Source organism: Ostrinia furnacalis, unplaced genomic scaffold (genome assembly GCF_004193835.3).
Source record: "Ostrinia furnacalis isolate ACB-3 unplaced genomic scaffold, ASM419383v2 OfSCF7237, whole genome shotgun sequence".
Classification (NCBI taxonomy): domain Eukaryota; kingdom Metazoa; phylum Arthropoda; class Insecta; order Lepidoptera; family Crambidae; genus Ostrinia; species Ostrinia furnacalis.
In genome coordinates this window covers 85218-103609 of record NW_021137476.1, presented here as the reverse complement: position 1 = coordinate 103609, position 18392 = coordinate 85218, and the positions used below count along the sequence as shown (strand labels likewise).

The window sequence follows — 18392 nt, the reverse complement described above, 5'->3', positions numbered from 1 at the left end:
ATAACTCTTTTTGTAACAACTGTTTAAGTGTACGACATAAAACCTTTTCATGTACTTCAAAACATAATTGTTCTCATTGTTATATGCGACATCACTCATTATTGCATTTCAATACAAATGTTAAATCTAGTAACTGTAATATTGGTGCAGCAGCGATGTCCGACCCCGCTAATATTTCCGCTACCGCTCATGACCCCGCCCGCACTACGGCGGCCGGTCATGCCGAGTCGAATATTATGACTCATTCTCCCGCTATTCAATCACCGCACACGTTTGAAAATAATGCATCGGTTTGTACAGTTTCGTGCGATCGTAGTAAACGTTTTCAAACGACAACTTTATTAGGAACCGCTAAAATAAAAGTTATTGATTGTAATAACCGCACTCACCTTTTGAGATGTCTAGTAGACCCTGGCTCTCAGAGTGATTATATTTCCGCTGATTGCTGCAAGCGTTTATCGCTTCCTATACATAAACAAACCCGCTATACGGAAGTTCAAGGCATAGGAGGAGCCACACAAAAAATTCTAGGCTTTACTAAACTTAAGTTTACTTCTCGTTTCAATAATAATTATGAATATGCTATACAGCCCATGATAGTTGAACAAATTACGTCCCAGCTTCCCGACTCGCGCGTAGACGTGACGGCCATACCTTTTATAAAAAACTTACCGCTCGCTGATGACGAGTTTTCACAACCTGGACCTATAGACATGCTTTTAGGAGTTAAACTTTATTGTAAAACTAGCTTTGGTCGCCCGCTACGCGGGCTACAAAAGCTAGATCTGCGATGCTGGCCGCTCCGGGCTTCGCCCTACGCGGCGCTCGGCCTGCGGCCTCGCATTCGGAGCTCGGCCTTCGNAAAGTCGATTTTTGTAAAACCACTGTTTTTGATATATCACAGTGTCGTCGCAAATGGACGATATGGGACGTAGGTAGTACGTAGGCTTGTAATGAAATTAGTACCTTTTTATTTTCAAGAAAAAGAAGAAAAATGAAAATCTTATTTATTAACTAGATGTTATTTAAAGTTATAAAAAACATTCCGATGTTAATTTTGATGTATTATTTTTGGTTGAACTTTTAATCAGATTGAGGAAAATATTGTAAAAGGGCTTCCCTAAAATAATTAACTTACACGTGCGGAAACATTGTAAAGTATTTCAATTTCAACGAAATGATACCAATCCGATTTTATTTTTGTAAGAGGTCGTTAACTAAAGCTCTTTGAACCCAACTCAATAATGGAGTACAATTTCGACTATCAAGTACAGCTCAACACAAAAAGTTTGGACTACAAAAAACAATAGAGTACCAAAGCCCTGTTTTACCAAAATTACACGTGGAACCCCAATTTCTAGCAAAACAACGAAAACAATATCCAAGGATTATTTTCGAAATTCATAATGGAAAATCTAGCGTCCGTTAGCACAAAAACAGAGTTTGCGTGAAAACGTTAACTCAAAGGCGTGTACCATTACTGTGTCAAAGTGCTACTAACCAAAAATAAGGTCAAGTGATTATCGAAGCTGAGCGGCGAGCTCATCTAGCATTTATTGCGCTTGTGTAAGGTCCAATTTGGATTACGGGATCGCAGCTTGGTCTACTCCACTTTGTATGCATCCAACGAAGGGTTTGATTGCTTTGTGTTTACACAGATAAATAAAGCGATTACTTACAGGATCCACTTTGGTTGAGCCCGCGGAATTGTTGAGTGTCCATTCGAAGGTATCAGGTGGAGGGAACGCGTCGACTTCACAGATGACACTCGATGGTTCTTGAACTGCCGCGCCGATCATTTTTATCTCTTTCTTCCTGCACAGCGGCTTGTCTGCACAAAAAAGAACGTTATCCTTTAAGTGTAAAGCTCATTTTGGAAGGAATGGTCCTGTTTAATCGCTACATCCTCTGGGGCACGAGCTCCGAATAATTACAGCTATTAATAACTAGTGGAAGAACTGGGGTAGTAGATGGATTTTCACAACGTTATTATGGATCGGGGCTCGGAATAAAAATGTGAAGTTTCCCTTTTCTCTTCGTTTGGTCATAGTAGAAGTATACTCAGTGGGTTTATATTCATATGCCTGTTAACAGTTTGACATTGACGTTCTCTGGTGTTTGATTTAAATACATTAAGGCTGGGTTGTACCATCTTACGTTAACTATAACAAACGTCAAATATCTGTCAAACTCCATAGGTACAAAAACACGGGTTATCGTTATAGTTACGGTAAAATTTAGGTGGTGCAACTCAGCCTTAAAGTAACAAAGAATCTTACTAATATTATAAAGCTCAAGAGTTTGTTTGTTTACTTGAACGCGCTAATCTCCGGAAGTACTGGTCTGTTTTGAAAAATTCTTTCAGTGTTAGATAGCCCATTTATCGAGGAAGGCTATAGGCTATACAACATCACGCTACGATCAATAAAACAATGAAAAATGTAGCGAAAACGGGTTTTCACGCATACGAAGTCGCGGGCACAGCTAGTGTTCATTAAAATGAATATTGCCTCCCCAACCCGTGCGCTTGGGATTATAGGTAAATCCTCCATTTGCCACTTTTACTAAATTATAGAGGGTCTTCCTCTTGCAAGGGAGACAAATGACCTGATGATAACGAACATTAAGTACTGTAAAGGTAGGTCTAAGGACGATAAGACGTAGGTAAAGAAAAACGTTCGGTTTTTCTAGACTATCTTATTCGTATCAGATACGAATTGCGGAATAACCTATGTGTGTGTTGTGTATGTTATATAAAGGGTAAATTGCAAATAGTGCTCTAGTTACCAGTTATTCATCTTTCGCAGAATTTAGTAGCCATCAGTTCAAGTATAAATGTTGCAATTCACGAAGGCGAGTCAGCTTTAGCGCTCCTGCACACGACGCCGCCGCCTCGCCGCCGCGCTTTTGAACTGTTTAAGCCCCGGATACACTAGGGAACATTTTGTCCCGCAACATGACGCGCAACACAAAATATACGTGACGCTGCAACGTTGCATAGTGTCCCGCAACATGACCCACAACATTGTACGTGACGCGGGGCATGTTGCTTGCTCCCGCCTCGAGAAGTGTGGTTGACAAAATGTTCCGCGACATGTATCTCGGCACATTCCACGTAGTTATTGAGGAACATGTTCCGCAACATGTTGCTTCATTTGTCCCCTAGTGTATCCGTGGCTTTATACGCGCCGCGTGAAGCCCGCTGCCGCCGCGCTGCCGCCGCGCCGTCAAAGCCGGACCGGTGAAATTATGCTTTGACGGCGCGGTGGCGGCGCGGTGGCGGCGCGGCGGCGGACTTTACGCGGCGCGTATGAACATTGTAGGGGCGCGGCGACGGTGCGGCGGCGGTGCGGTTGCGGCGTCGTGTGCAGGAGCGCTTAGTGGTGGCTCGCTACTGTTCGTTTTTCAAAATTTTAGATAGATACTCGTATTAGGTACACTATTGTTATGTGCATGTACACGTACACACACAAGTAAAGCTCACTAACCTTCGTGAGTTGCAAGAACTATAATATCAACTGTACTTAACTGTGCCTACTGATGTACTCGTATGTCAACTATAGTTTGGGGTCGCCAATTACAAGCGGCTTGGGTCATTGAATACGCCATTCCGATGAGCTTGTAAGTGTATTATGTTATTGATAAATAATATTATTTACTAGTATGTTGTATGAAAAGTTCTCGAGTGGCGACCACGGGCTGGAAGACGTAGCGTGGGCAGGCCTCCTACTAGGTGGACCGACGATCTCGTAAAGGTCGCGGGAAGAGCCTGGATGCGGGCAGCGCAGGACCGTGCATTGTGGAAAGCCTTGGAGGAGGCCTTTGTCCAGCAGTGGACGTCATTTGGCTGAAACGAACGAACGAACTAGTATGTTATTTCTTTCTCTTTTTACACAATGCCAGTGTACTCGTAATTCAGGCAAGAATAAAGGAAGACGAATGATGGCCGATGGCTACTGAAGAGTCATAAATCTATATATATAAAAGAAAGTCGTGTTAGTTACTTCGCTTATAACTCAAGAACGGCTGAACCGATTTAGCTGAAAATTGTCAGGGAGGTAGTTTAGAGCCAGGAGAAGGACATAGGATACTTTTTATCCCGTTATTTATTGCCAATAAGGCGGAACAAAGTTCGCCGGGTCAGCTAGTATGTGGTATAAATGTACTGTTGTGTTTTATTAAGCTTATAGTACCGAAAAAGTTGATGTAGAGCAGTATTTAACTGTCAACTCTGATCTAACTGTGTTTTACGTCGGTATTCACAAACATTACTATGAGGTCTCACAGTGCGCATGGACACACAGGGTGACACACGAACCAATCACAGAGCTCTTCTCAACGCTGTGGGTTCGAATTGCTGCATCATCGTTTGTGTTACTACGAGCGTTATTGTATGACGTGATGTATTTTCCATAAAGTTAATCTTGCGATATCTAAGCAGCAGCATTAGGTAAGGAACAAAGTCTGTAGATAAGTTAATTAACGACGGAGCACACTTGTCAACCCGGAAACGGATCGTAACCGCATTAACTCGAGGCGGTCAGTATTCTTTGTATGAAACTCTGTAGTGCAACACACACTTAGCCGCACCGTAAAACGCCTAGCTTCGAGTTGAAATGCGATGAGGTGTTGATTCCTTTTCGGGTTGATGAGTGTGCTATGACCTTTAAACTTTAAGGCTGGGTTGCACCATCATAATTTAACTTTGACAAACGTCAAAAATCTGTCAAACTCCATACAAAAATCAGCGGTTATCGTTATAGTTACGGTCAAAGTTAGGTGATGCAACTCAGCCTAAGTTTATAGGCTTGATACAGGTAAATTAAATCCAATATAAGTACGGTAGGACGACGGCACGTCAAGGTAAATACTGTGGGATCTTGTGCAGTCGTAATAGGGGCGAGTTTGCAACAGAAATGGATAGCCTGATGTGCTGTCTTGTGTACATTACAATTTGATATTCCATAACAGGCAATAGTTTATTCAGCCAAAGGATTAATTAGCGAAAACAGTTATTATTAAAGCTAATAAACTATTCATGCTATAAATTTAAACCGGCTTAGCGACCATTATTGTTATTAGTTATAAAGCTATTTGTGGTTAATTTAATAGTTAATTCGTCCACCGCCAATTAACTTTGTTATCTAGAGAATGGTTTAATTACAAACCAACTAATGTGAACGATATCTATATATATAAAAGAAAGTCGTGTTAGTTACTTCGCTTATAACTCAAGAACGGCTGAACCGATTTAGCTGAAAATTGTCAGGGAGGTAGTTTAGAGCCAGGAGAAGGACATAGGATACTTTTTATCCCGTTCGAAATTAAAAAAAAGTCTGCTTATTTATTGCCATTAAGGCGAAACAAAGTTCGCCGGGTCAGCTAGTTAATGAATAAAAATAATTATTTTTGAACTTACGAGTAATATGGTAAAAATGTATTGTGTGAAACCCTTAGAATGACTTATGCCCATTTTCACCATCAATCCCTAATTATTTGTAAGTGACTCCTATCGGGTTTCTTTTTTCATAGGGGTCACATAAAAATTTGAGATGATGGTGAAAACGGCATTAAGCTCTTAAATATACGAAACCTTACCACATGAGGTGGTAGAACTGAAGTATATTTTTAATGTACAACGAGAATGCTCTTAGTCTGCATCTCACCTGATGGAAATTGATGACCGGTGTGCCTACCATGAGTTTACGTTAGGTGAGCTCGCTAGCGAATACGTCAAAAAATTCTATGAAGATTTTATTTCTTGAAAGTAGCCGCTAGGGGCGCTGCACAATATGTCATACATTTAAATGTCATTTTTTACGCAGTCGCTAGCGAGCACACCTAACGTAAACTCATGGTAGGCACACAGGCCATGGTGATAAATCCTCATCCTCATCCAGGGCAACTGGCCATTTACTTCTTACTGCCAGAAAAAAAACAATGCTGTTAACGTTGTTGTCTACTCACGGACATTGCCCGCGGGCGGTGTGACCGGAGGACCGGATCCTGACGCACTCTCTTCAACGACTTTGCACAAAACGGTCTCGATAACATTGTTAATTATTTATACCGAATAGACAACTAATTGTATACAGTCCACTCTTTCATTTAATTAACTTCTACTACACTCACTATCGAAGTAACAGTTGTCGTTACGGCGACAGATTTGAGTAAGGTGTGGTAAGATAGCCAGGCGGCCTTGGAACAAACTCTCCCTCCAACCAAACCGAGCAAAGACTTTTGCTCTCACTGGCAGTCAAACCCGGAACTTCTGGGTTTGAGTCAGGTGATCATTACCACTCCATTCACAGAGGCAGTATCATCATCATCATTTCAGCCATAGGACGTCCTCTGCCTCCCCAAATGATTTCCACAATGGCCGGTTGGTGGCGGCCTGCATCCAGCGCCTTCCCGCTACCTTTATGAGGTCGTCGGTCCATCTTGTGGGTGGACATCCTACACTGCGCTTTCCGGTACGTAGGGTCCAGAGACAGTAATTATCAGTAAAATAAATAAGGATAATTTTTAACAAAATGACTCAGTCTAAACTTTTGCAATTTATGTTCGTATAAGACGTTAAAAGTGAATAAGAAACTAGCGGTAAACTGAAAACAAAGGACTTCAAATAAATTTTGAATATTGTGTACAAAAGTTATTATTATAGGGAACAGAGTTTCATGCAGTTAATTCTTATTCCATCCCTGTCCACCAACAATTTAAAGTCAATTTCGTAGAGCACCTTTAGATAATTACTATTGACGACGTTCCACGATACGCGAAAGGTAAACACAGAACAACGAAGTCAGCATACCCGGTCTTCTTTAACTCTCCTTGTTTAAGGAAAAACAAAGTGAAAGGTAGTGGAAACACACGTCGCACGCATATCGACAGCTTCAAGCTATCAATAAATTTTAACTTGTCAGTGAAGTCGTAACAAATGTTTCTATCGCCTTGCTGGATTGAGACAATACTGTAGATATTTGATTATAATCATAAAGTCCTTAAATACTAATCCCACGTAAAAAATAATATACCTGATTTTATGATAATCATCAGGTCATATCTCCACTGCAGGAGTATGCCTACTTTTTTAACCTAAATTGGCCTACATTCTCCACACTGCACTGGCCAGACAGTTTTGGGAGGATTGCTCGATTGTCATTTTTTTTTCTCCAGCCAACTATCTTAAAAACCTGTCTGTTCTATTTAGTCTATGCTTTTACACGATGGTTAAACGGGGGCGAAGCCTTGGTTCGATTAATTGATTGGAAATTAGAAACCGTTTGTGGTTTTCTCTTGTATTTATTTTAACTGTCTTCTCTGAAAATAGCGGACTCGCTCTAATTTGGATTACAGGATAGAAAACGGTAGTATTTTTTTTTATGGAATTTGGAGACTTGCTTCTTTTTCTCTTTTATTTCGTTGATAACGTTGTTTCGCAGACTTTTCAAGCTTTTACTTACCGTGAGATGGAACAAAATTTGATCGGCAGAAACAAAGAAAAAAAAATCTTATGGGTAATAGAGTTGCATAGAAAGAGCAATTTGTTTAACAAGAAATGTTAAAATACCCACGGATGTTTTAAATCTCTTAATTTATTGAGAACATACGAAAATGACATAAATAAATATGTAATAGTTTTATATCACGAGACGAGAGCGTATTTATATCTTAAAGGCCGGCAACGTACTCGTTACGCCCCCGGGCCTGCGGAGCGGATGTCTAAAGGCAATGGTAATCATTTACCATCATGTGATCCGTCTGTTCATTTGCCTTTTGACCCGTAAAAACGCAAAAATAATCCTAACTGTTGAATGATAGTACGTTTTTCTCAAAAATCGTTTCTTCCAAAATTTTCTCTCCATTTGATATTTTTTACAACAAAACGTTAATGATCATTATTTTTAGTTTCTCATTTAAGCACTGTGCATGGGATAATAGCTCAATTTATTATGAAAATGCTTCAGCTGCATAATGGTCCGCCAAGTGCCACTTTTGGAGGCTTCAGTCCCTTTGATCTGGGGCCGACTGGAGCGTTAAAGGTTTTTCTAATAACCGAGGGATGTTATCACAAAGTCCTTATTTGGCTACGATGGAGAAAAAGTTTTTATCGATATTTTATGTGTGAAATAGTGAAGTTTTCTTACTTAAATTGAGTGTTCAGTGTATTCATTATTGAGAATGAGTATGCTTGAAACTCTGTACTTCTTCGATTCTGTTATTAAAAACATATTCTTGTACGTTTTTTTGGAAGCATATTTTAACTAAGATTTACTATTAATCTCATTATTATTCGTTATTAATTCGTTTCAGCCAAATGACGTCCACTGCTGGACAAAGGCCTCCCCCAAGGTTTTCCACAATGAACGGTCCTGCGCTGCCCGCATCCAGGCTCTTCCCGCGACCTTTACCAGATCGTCGGTCCACCTAGTAGGAGGCCTGCCCACGCTACGTCTTCCAGCCCGTGGTCGCCACTCGAGAACTTTCCTGCCCCAACGGCCATCGTCTCTACGAGCTATGTGCCCCGCCCACTGCCACTTGATTTTAGCAATTCTGCGAGCTATGTCGGTTACTTTGGTTCTCCTGCGGATCTCCTCATTTCTGATTCGATCACGCAGGGAAACTCCGAGCATAGCCCGATCCATCGCCCTTTGGGTGACCTTGAGCCTTCTTATGAGGCCCATAAGAAGAGTAGAAAGAATAATATTAATTAAAATAAATTAAAATTTAACAGATTAATGTTTGATAAAAATCAGGTAAACACATAAAAATTATATGGTAAGTAAAATGAAGTGGTACCCTAAGGAATTGTTTTTCCATGTCATTGTCATGTGCCTTCTAGCGCTTAGAGACAAACTACGAAAAACAAATGAAAGTGGACACAAAAGTTACCGTCTCTTCCGAGAAAGTACTAAGTTCGCTGACGAAAAGTCATGTTATTATTTTGAATTTACTTAACAAAACTCATTATTGTCCCCGAAGATTAAAGTCCCTGTCAATAGGAAGGATAGTTCACCAACTCCAGTCAAGATACAATCAATAACTAACTTAGCAACACGTAAGGGCCAAGCCTTGTTAGCAAATAGGTTATGGACTAAATATAGCTGTTGTTATGTCCTTGTAACGTAAACTTACTAAGCAAGGGATGCTTATTTTCATAATAAAGCAGCAGGTTTTCTTTTTTGTTTAAAATCAAGGACACAAAGTACGTTAGTTCCATCATACTCGTACCATTTGGGTTTGATCCAGTCAATCCAGTTTTACAAAATCCACTAATAATGTAGGATCCCGCAAAACTGGACCGTCGTGTGAACGCTCGTGTGTGCTTGAATTCTAATTACGAGTTCGAACGGATCGGTTTTTTGCAGGACACTGCAAATGGGATGTTCGTGTGAACGTTACTATTAAAACGTGTATACTACTAGACGGGATTCTGCCAAAAATAGTTCCTGCAAAAAACAAGTCCTAGTTCTATAATATAAATTATAAAATTCATTGTTGAATAATATCAGAGACAAACATAAGGCTCTCACCAGGTAGCCATAAGTTTGATAGTTCTCTAATGAAGATTAATCAATACTGTTCATCTTCCAAAAACTGCCCCAAACAGGATTCGAACTTCTAAGCTCAGCTGCCAAACCACTAACCCAAGCGGTTGTTTGAGCAGTATTGTTTCTAATATGAATGCCGTATAGTACCGTGAATAGAACAAACCGATTAAGTGAGATACAAACGTTCTAAATATAGACATTTCGGCTGTAAGTTATGCATGAGAAGAGATGTTTATTTAAGGTTACAGACGCTAGTTTCGATGGGAAACCTTTATAATGTATACTATGAAATGAAGATTGATAGTTGATTCAATCTCGAGCATAAGTAATTTGTGGTCTCAAATTGAAATTACCGAGTCTTGTTAAAAGGAGAGATTTATGATAACAATTCATAAAACAACTCACAAAAAACGGTATGCAACGATGCATTTGCAAGTTGTTTATGAGTTGTTACGGTTTCGAGGTTGATTTTCCATCTTCTTCTCTCTCTCTCCTTGGAGACAATCCACAAGTAGTAACCTTTTTCCCTGTTTCTTCATTACCAAGTTCTGGCCAAACAAATAAATAATATCGGCATCTCATACATAAAGTAAAAAAAAAACAATGACACTGAGATGAAGCTAAAATATTATTTATTGGTCCTTCTAGCCGGATAGTGAAAAAAAAACAACTCACAGACAAATTGCATATAGGGTAACTTCCCATCTCTTTCCACATTGGAAGCAGTATACATGTCAAGCTTTGGTCGAAAATATGGCTGAGTTGCACCACCCTACATTCTTTGACCGTAACTATAACCATAACCGATGTTTTTTGTATGGAATTTGAGAGATTTTTGACGTTTGCTATAGTACAAGTATGATGGTTCAATCATTCCTTAGTGCCAAGTTTTTCCAAAAATGAGAGAAAAAGCTACTCACAGACGACTTGCATATGCAGCGGGGGTGACTTCCCATCTCCCTCCACGTTGGAAGCAGTACACGTGTACTTCCCCGCTTGATGCCGGGACACATTGCGTAGTGCCAAGTTAGAGTTGCCCGTCAGTATGATGCCTCCTGACGGGTTGTGTTGGAGCAGAATGCCCTGAAAGAGAGGGAAGATTTAGACTTGTTCCTTACTGAACTTGGGCTTGAATTTATCGCTGTTATTATCTATGCAACAAAACAATCGCAAAATTTTTCAAATCTGACAGCGCAGCTAATGAGAGATTTTAAAACGTGGGTCAGTGTCGCCTGAAAAAAAAGTTGAATCAATGGACTCTATATGACCTTGCAAACAATGAAAGTACTAAGTATTGAGTTGCAATAATATGAATAGTTTTATTTTGCGTTAATTTGAGTTAAATCGTTTCCTTTTGCATTTTCACATTATCAAATCTAGGTAAATAAGCAAATCGTGTTTTTCAATCATGTAATAGGTAATATTTTACATATACCATCCGAAAAAGGCTTCACTGTTTGAAACCTTTCTCCTAAAATCATCCATGTGCCAATGCGTTCACATTATAAAGTCCATTAAGGGTTTTAAAATTCAATTAATCCCTTACATATTTCAAACATGGGCTTAACAACATACTGTTTTAAATTCAGTTTTGTGTACATTGAATGAAACCAATGATAGAAAAAAAATATTGAAAAAATTTTACGTTCAGAGTTAAATATTATTTTCAAATCGCTCTGTTAGGATTCGTTAGTGAAAGAAATACTTTGATACGTTCTCAAAAAGGACTTTTGAGAACATAAATAACATTTTTTCTACATAAATAAGTCATGAAATACATACCTAAATACCCATATAAAGGCAACGTTATAATTTCATAAGCATCAAAGCGCTCCGATCTAATTTCCACTTACAATATCGACCTTTGACAAGAACAACAGGGGCTTCGAAATTTCCTCAATTCGCTAACAGTATCGCTAAGTAGGGCATGAATTCTGAGTTCAACTCACATTATGCTCCCAAATTACTTTGTAAGCGGGCGGATTGGCATCAACGCTGCACTCGAAATATACGTCGTCCCCTTCTTCGATGTCATTAGGGTTCATTTTGGCCCCCAATTTTATTGTTGCAACAGGTACATCTGGAACACAAGTGGGTTTTGTAGATCTTATAATAGAACACATTCAGGCAAAGGGTTGTTTTCCTTGGGTCTACTTACTACTGTTCCTCCTACGCGTACTATATTATATTGTAGTCCATTGTCTTAAGCTTGTAGTCGGTTGTCTTTCAAGTTATAGGATTTAATAGACAACGGACTAAGAGGTTTGCTCAAATTGGGGCTAAGTGGCGCAATGTTATTTTATTCCAGAACATTTATTATTTTGTTCGTTTTTTATTGGGACATGTATAATACTCGTACAAGTCTGATACCCCAATGTAAAAAATATCTTAGTCGGCACACTGTCAGCCATAATACTACTAAGGTATACGCATTAATAAATCTTTTACGAATGTTAATGTTCTGTTAGAACCAAAATGCTTTAACACAATAAGTACAAAAGACGCATTCAAGTATTTAGTGCACTATTTGTTCTCCAAAGTGCAATAAAGGTCAAATAAATCCGTCCCAAAACAAAGATGCTTCCAGAATTTAAACCCTCAAGTAATGTCCCTATCTGTAATTGTTCACAGTTGATTTAACTATCCAGCTATTAAGAAACAGTACTTCCAGTGCATCCTCCATTTTAATCCTGGATAGTGGGGGGAAGAGGGGAAGCTGATAAACCGTTGTTAAGATAAATAATGAGGAAGCACTGGACACACAGAGCTTTGAGACGGCTATCCCCACATATGGCTTATAAATCCAGAGATAAAGGAGTGAGAGAAAATACTTTAGTTGCGTCCACCGCTTTTTTCATTAATTAACTGATTGAATTGCAGCTACTATCTACTATTTATTTGTTTGTATGACTTCGACTCCCCACAGACAGAGACTTTTAGTCGGCTGATAGTTTGGCCGGCTTCTAATTTGAATGAGGAATCGGCCGATAGCAAATCGGTGCAATGTGCGTTATTCCATACCTGTTCGTGAAAGGATATAAAAATAATTATTATGTAAATGTGACATTTCTATGGGACAACTGTAAAATATATTTGATTACAAGATCTATCGAAAAAAATTAAAGAACTCAATAACCCGAAATGAAACTAGAATCAAGCAACTAGCCAAGATCTCATGTCGTCTTCACGATCCATTTAAGTATAAGAATTTTGTCGATGTTTCGGACCATTACGCGTACATAAAGTTTGAGTACCCATCTTGTCAGCTGATATCACAATATTTTCTTGTACTCTTAGTATAGTTTTACCAGGAAACAATATTATATTCCGCCCTAAAAGGTTCAGAGTAAAACACACAAACTTGATCCGACGATTGATCTCTTGGCTCCGTTTGGCCAAAATAATATTTACTTCTGGATCTGAGTTGTGTAAGTTAAACAAAACTGATGAGCTTTTCGTAAACATTTCCGATAGAAAATAAACCTTTTCAATTAATAATTTTTGAGACAGTTTTTTCACTGAAAACAATACAGGGAATTATAATACGATCCCCATAAAAAACGGGTTTCAGCTAACGATGCGTGTGTGTAACGATAAATATGTTTTTGTGGCTAACTGATGGGAAACATTAATACAATCCCGTAAAGCGGTTTGAAGCTGGATGCGTGTGACTTTTCGTTCGTTCGTTCCTTTCAGCCACTGCTTGACAAAGGCCTCACCCAAGGATTTCCACAAAGAACGGTCCTGCGGTCATTGAGAGGGGCACATAGCTCGCAGAGCTGATGGCCGCAGGGGCAGAAAAGTTTTCGAGTGGCGACCACGAGCCGGAAGAAGTAGTGTGGGCAGGCCTCCCACTAGGTAGACCGACGATCTGATGAAGGTCGCCGGAGGTGCCTGTCTTTGTGTGACTTTTCACGCAACGATAAATATAATTTAACTGCCAAGAGTCCCCGCTGACTCCAGACTTTTCCGAGGCGAGGCTATAGTAATAAAGTTGTGTATAATAAATAATTTAAAAGCTGCTATCCCATAAAATTGTTTTATGAGTCACTCATGTATCTAGCTACCTATTTAAATACACTCCTGGTATACTCTTGATAAGCGTCAATACCAATTATTAGTAAGCAATTCAAAAGGAAAATTGTTTTCTCAATCTTTTATCGTATCTAAAAAGACTCCAAGCGGAAGAATTTATAAAATCCACTTTATTATTTAATTTCCGATAATGGACTCATTCTCCAGTTTAAACTTATAACATCTACAGGATTGACATATAATCTGCAAAAGCACTTTCCTATAATGAACATCTGATCCCCTTTTAGTGATGAGAAAGGCTTTTTCATTTTAAGACTCAAGGAAAATCTTACGGTTCTGTGTGATAGAACCGGTTTTATTTAAAATCTATATATATATAAAAGAAAGTCGTGTTAGTTACTTGGCTTATAACTCAAGAACGGCTGAACCGATTTAGCTGAAAATTGTCAGGGAGGTAGTTTAGAGCCAGGAGAAGGACATAGGATACTTTTTATCCCGTTCGAAATTAAAAAAAAGTCTGCTTATTTATTGCCATTAAGGCGGAACAAAGTTCGCCGGGTCAGCTAGTATATCCAATAAAAATTACCTTGAAAGATATTTTACATGAGGCTATTAAAAAGCTTATCCTTTGAAAATGATGTTATTTTAATTTTTACACAGCGCCATCTAGTCCCAAATAAGTGCACTTTAAAAAACTAATACAACTATTGCATATTTATTATAATTATACTACGTAGATATGTACTTAGTAAATAACATAAAAGGCAACACCCTAGGTAGACATAAGCACTGAAACCATTTTTCGTTCAAGTATCAAACCCGCTATATCAAGCACAGTAGTCAAGCTTTTTTAGTTTTAGTAGTTCAAACCACTGACTTTTAGTTGAGTCGGGCTAACTCGGCCTGTTAATCAGTATGGCCACATTCACATATCAAAGTGCGCACATTACACCAATTTGATATCGGCTAATTCTTCACAAAAATTAGAATCGGGCCAAACTATCGGCCAACTAAAACTTCGTGGTCTATGCCTAGCCTTAGTGCTACCTGTGAAATAAATGAGTGATATAATTTAAATACTCACAGTAAATGTTGAGTGGCAATTTAGTCTCGATCATCGATCTGTTGAACTTCGTGTGCTCCGCTCTGCAGGTTAGGATCAATTCGTTGTGCTCCTTCAGAGGGGTCCATAGAAGTAAGGACTGGGTCTCATTGCCGTCTTCTAACTCCTGGTAAACCAAAAAATACAGTCAGTATTTAAATGTGTGCAATTAAAAATGTCTATCAACATTACAGCTAAACGATTACGCTAAAAAACACGCAAATAGTATGAAGCACTTAGATAAGATTTTTCAAAATTCATCCCCTAAAGGGATGAAACGTGATTAAAACCGCGTTCGAAAGCTATTCCATTGATAAACTGTTTCATGTCCCAGTAAACAAGTCATTAAAACACTTTTTAGAACAAATAATACGCAGACAATTCAAAAAACTAGTTTAATTAAGTTCAAAGCGGAGAGACCGATAAAACTGCATAATAAATCCAAACAAGGCATTTCAATGCTGATTCACTCGCATTAAACTTTGATACTGCTACGGAAATAGCATTCGTTGCATGTTCCCGTTTTATTTTAGTTGCAACAATTGCCTTAACGAGTTCTTTGGATTTTTTTATGTTAAAGTTTTCATAACTTAAATAGCTACAAGGAAAGAGACTAAATTACTTTTTTACCGACTTTCTACAACCCAAAAGAAAGAGAATAGTGTTCGTCGTCGAATAAAGACGGATCGATAAAAAGAACACGTCTCTGTACTGCGATAGAATAATCACATCCGTCTGTGTTTGATTCTGTAGCTTCGATTTATGAATTTTGAAAAATAAAAATACGAGTAATTTATAAAAGAGCTACCTTAGTTTAATGCCCAAAAACATTAGACGGCTGGAGACATACGCCGTTGTTCGACGACGACGACAATTTATCTTTGCTCATTTTATTCGTAAGTCTTACTTGCTTTTATGTTTTTCTTATTTTAATCTTTATGAGTCTCATATTTCCTTAATTTTAATTCAATTTTTTTTTGTTGTAGATAAATTCCTGTCTAAAATGAATGCTCATTTTTTGGTGCCTAGTTTTCATTTACCACGATGTTCTTGTCTTTGTTTTCTGATTTTATTGAATGAATTTTATAACTAACTTTATCAGCTATTCATATACAGCAAAAGACATTAAAGTTTTACCATCAAAACGCGTTTTAAACGCGTTCCATTAGACGTTCTATCGCTGAACTACAGCCCTGAGCTGTGTCGTACCATGACGGTAAACGAACGTCGCAGCACAATACAACTAAGGGTGATATAACGCGGTGCTTTAGCGCTTTGATACGCGCTAAGAAATCATTCTGCTTGGCAAATCCTTGATTTATTTACAAGCCAAGGAAGGCTAAGAACGCCATGACATGGCGTGATTATCACCCGCGCCCGCGGCGGTTGCGGGCCCGCAGCTTCTGTAGAATGCAGATAATTATGTAAAAACTAATGCACAACTCACGACGTGAAAACCGCCTGATCGGCGGGCGACCATTTTGTACCAGTGACTTAGGACGATGAGTTCTTAGAATAACCGCGTAAATAACCACTGCCGTGAGTTTTGATATGGAAATAAAAACGCAATTCCACAACAGCCGCGGGCGCGGGTGAAAATCGCGCCGTGAGTTCTTAGCCGAAATGTTTCACTATAAAAGATACTTCGTTTGTTTCAGCCAAATGACGTCCACTGCTGGATAAAGGCATCCCCCAAGGTTTTCCACAATGAACGGTCCTGCGCTGCCCGCATCCAGGCTCTTCCCGCGACCTTTATTACCAGATCGTCGGTCCACCTAGTAGGAGGCCTGCCCACGCTACGTCTTCCTTATAAAAGATACTTACTCGATGTTTATTGACAGACTTGAGCTGCTTCCCTCCCAGCCACCACGTGATGGTCGCCGGTGGTCTGGCGCCGGTGGATCTGCACCACAGCTCTGTCTTCCGACCAACTGATAGAGGCTGCTCTCTTGACAGGATCTCTACCGTTAGCGGCCTCACTGGTGGAGAAAAAAAAAGATCAAAATTATGAGTCATATAAAAAAGTTAATGCACACGCTTATGGTATAGAAGTGACAGTATCCCGATTGTGTCGGTGTCGGACTAGTCGAATCGAGATCAGTTGAACGCGGGTTCGAACCTCGCCGCCGCTGGACTAACACTCGTAGCACAACCATATTTAGCTTACCACGAGGGGTTAACAAGACTATTATTAATAATTATTGTCTTTGTAATTAGTAAAAAAGTAAAAAAAGTAACCACTCTGATTTCCTGACTACTAAACGACAGATCTTACAGCTAACTTTAATGAAGGCGTTTATTATTGCTACGAATGATTTTCGCATAAAATCTCACAAAGACAATAAGTATTCCTATTTTTTCAGCACTCAAAGACAACACGCGAAACAAAAGAGAAAGCTGTCACAAACGCCTGTCGATCACAGAAACGAAAAAATATTTGCGTGAAATCCAAAAACGGGCGTGAAACAACCGTCAGTTCCCATCCAGTCGGGTCCAGAAGCTTTGTTTCCAATAAAACAAATTGCTATCAGTACAGCAAAACACATTTTGTCGTTCACGTCAAGGATCTAAACCAATAATCGGGACGGGAAGGGAAACAGCGGAAAGGTATTTGTTGTTACGCACACCCACTTGCTTGTCACGCTTTGTTTGTAGTACTGGAAAGAAAATATTGTCGGAACGGCGGAGCCGATTTTGTCACAGCGAAGGGAGGAAACTCAGTTCACTTACGTGGGATCGAGGTACGAGTAATGATGAGGAAAGAACTGTCTATTATCCATATTGTCGTCGACCTCGTAAGTCGAATTTTTACCAAAAACACTTTTTAATGTATTATGAAAACCTCTCAGCTCACATTTTGAGCTCACCTATATTCGAATGTTTCTATTAAACATCAAAAACTGGGAACAGGTTTAATTAAAAAATATTCAGGAGACGGTTTTTTGTCTCTTCTGAAAAAAATGTTTTCAGCACTGCCGATGTTTTCACTCGTTAACGACGATAAATAGCCTTAGTCTGATAGAGTTATGGAGGAATTTTACTGAAAAAAAAAATGTTAGACTTGAGGAAAATAAACTTTGGATTTTATTTAATTGCACAGCCATTTTAGAAATAATGTTAAATGAAAAGTTAAAATCATGGATATAGCATGGGAAAATATAACATAGATATTCTACTACCATAAAAAAGGCTTCTGATTATTCTACATTTTAATATGATGTAAACTAACTAATCTGTGTGATTTACTTATTGCCTTTAATAATAATATTTTAAAGTCACAGCAAATTATCACAATAAATTAAAAAAATGAGCGGGCTGTTTTCTTGCAGCTGTATTTGGGGGTTCGATTTTTTATCGGATCTTGAGTGGAGTGTCTATCAAACATTTAATGAATGAAACCCGGAGACGCTTCGGAGGGATCAATGGATTTGGAGACAACATTATACGATTTTTGCGACCTTGACTTTCTTTGAAGGCATTTATATCGTATCTGTATTTTTTTTTATGAAATTACATTCTCCAAAGAGCAGGTGTATTCTCTGAATGAAGCGTGTTGGTATTATAATAAGTTCACTATTTATTTGACAAGCAGACTTTTTTGTTGATTTGAGACCAGTCTCATTAGATAAGGTATTTTGTTACTCGCAGTAACACAAATATCGTATATACTGTAGTTAATTAGAAGATAAATTATTATTCAGTAA

The 18392-nt window shown here is 38.8% G+C and overlaps 1 protein-coding gene across 1 annotated transcript in view; it reads right to left on the bottom strand.

The window, feature by feature from the left end:
• Positions 1 to 18392, bottom strand: part of LOC114363710 (nephrin) — a 54104-nt gene that overhangs the window by 21933 nt on the left and 13779 nt on the right. The window contains exons 5-9 of the mRNA XM_028319510.1: positions 16513 to 16667; positions 14671 to 14815; positions 11501 to 11631; positions 10472 to 10634; positions 1680 to 1831 (exon numbers count right to left, since the gene is read on the bottom strand). Coding sequence (XP_028175311.1) covers positions 1680 to 1831; positions 10472 to 10634; positions 11501 to 11631; positions 14671 to 14815; positions 16513 to 16667 — 746 coding nt within the window. The remainder of the gene's footprint in view (positions 1 to 1679; positions 1832 to 10471; positions 10635 to 11500; positions 11632 to 14670; positions 14816 to 16512; positions 16668 to 18392) is intronic.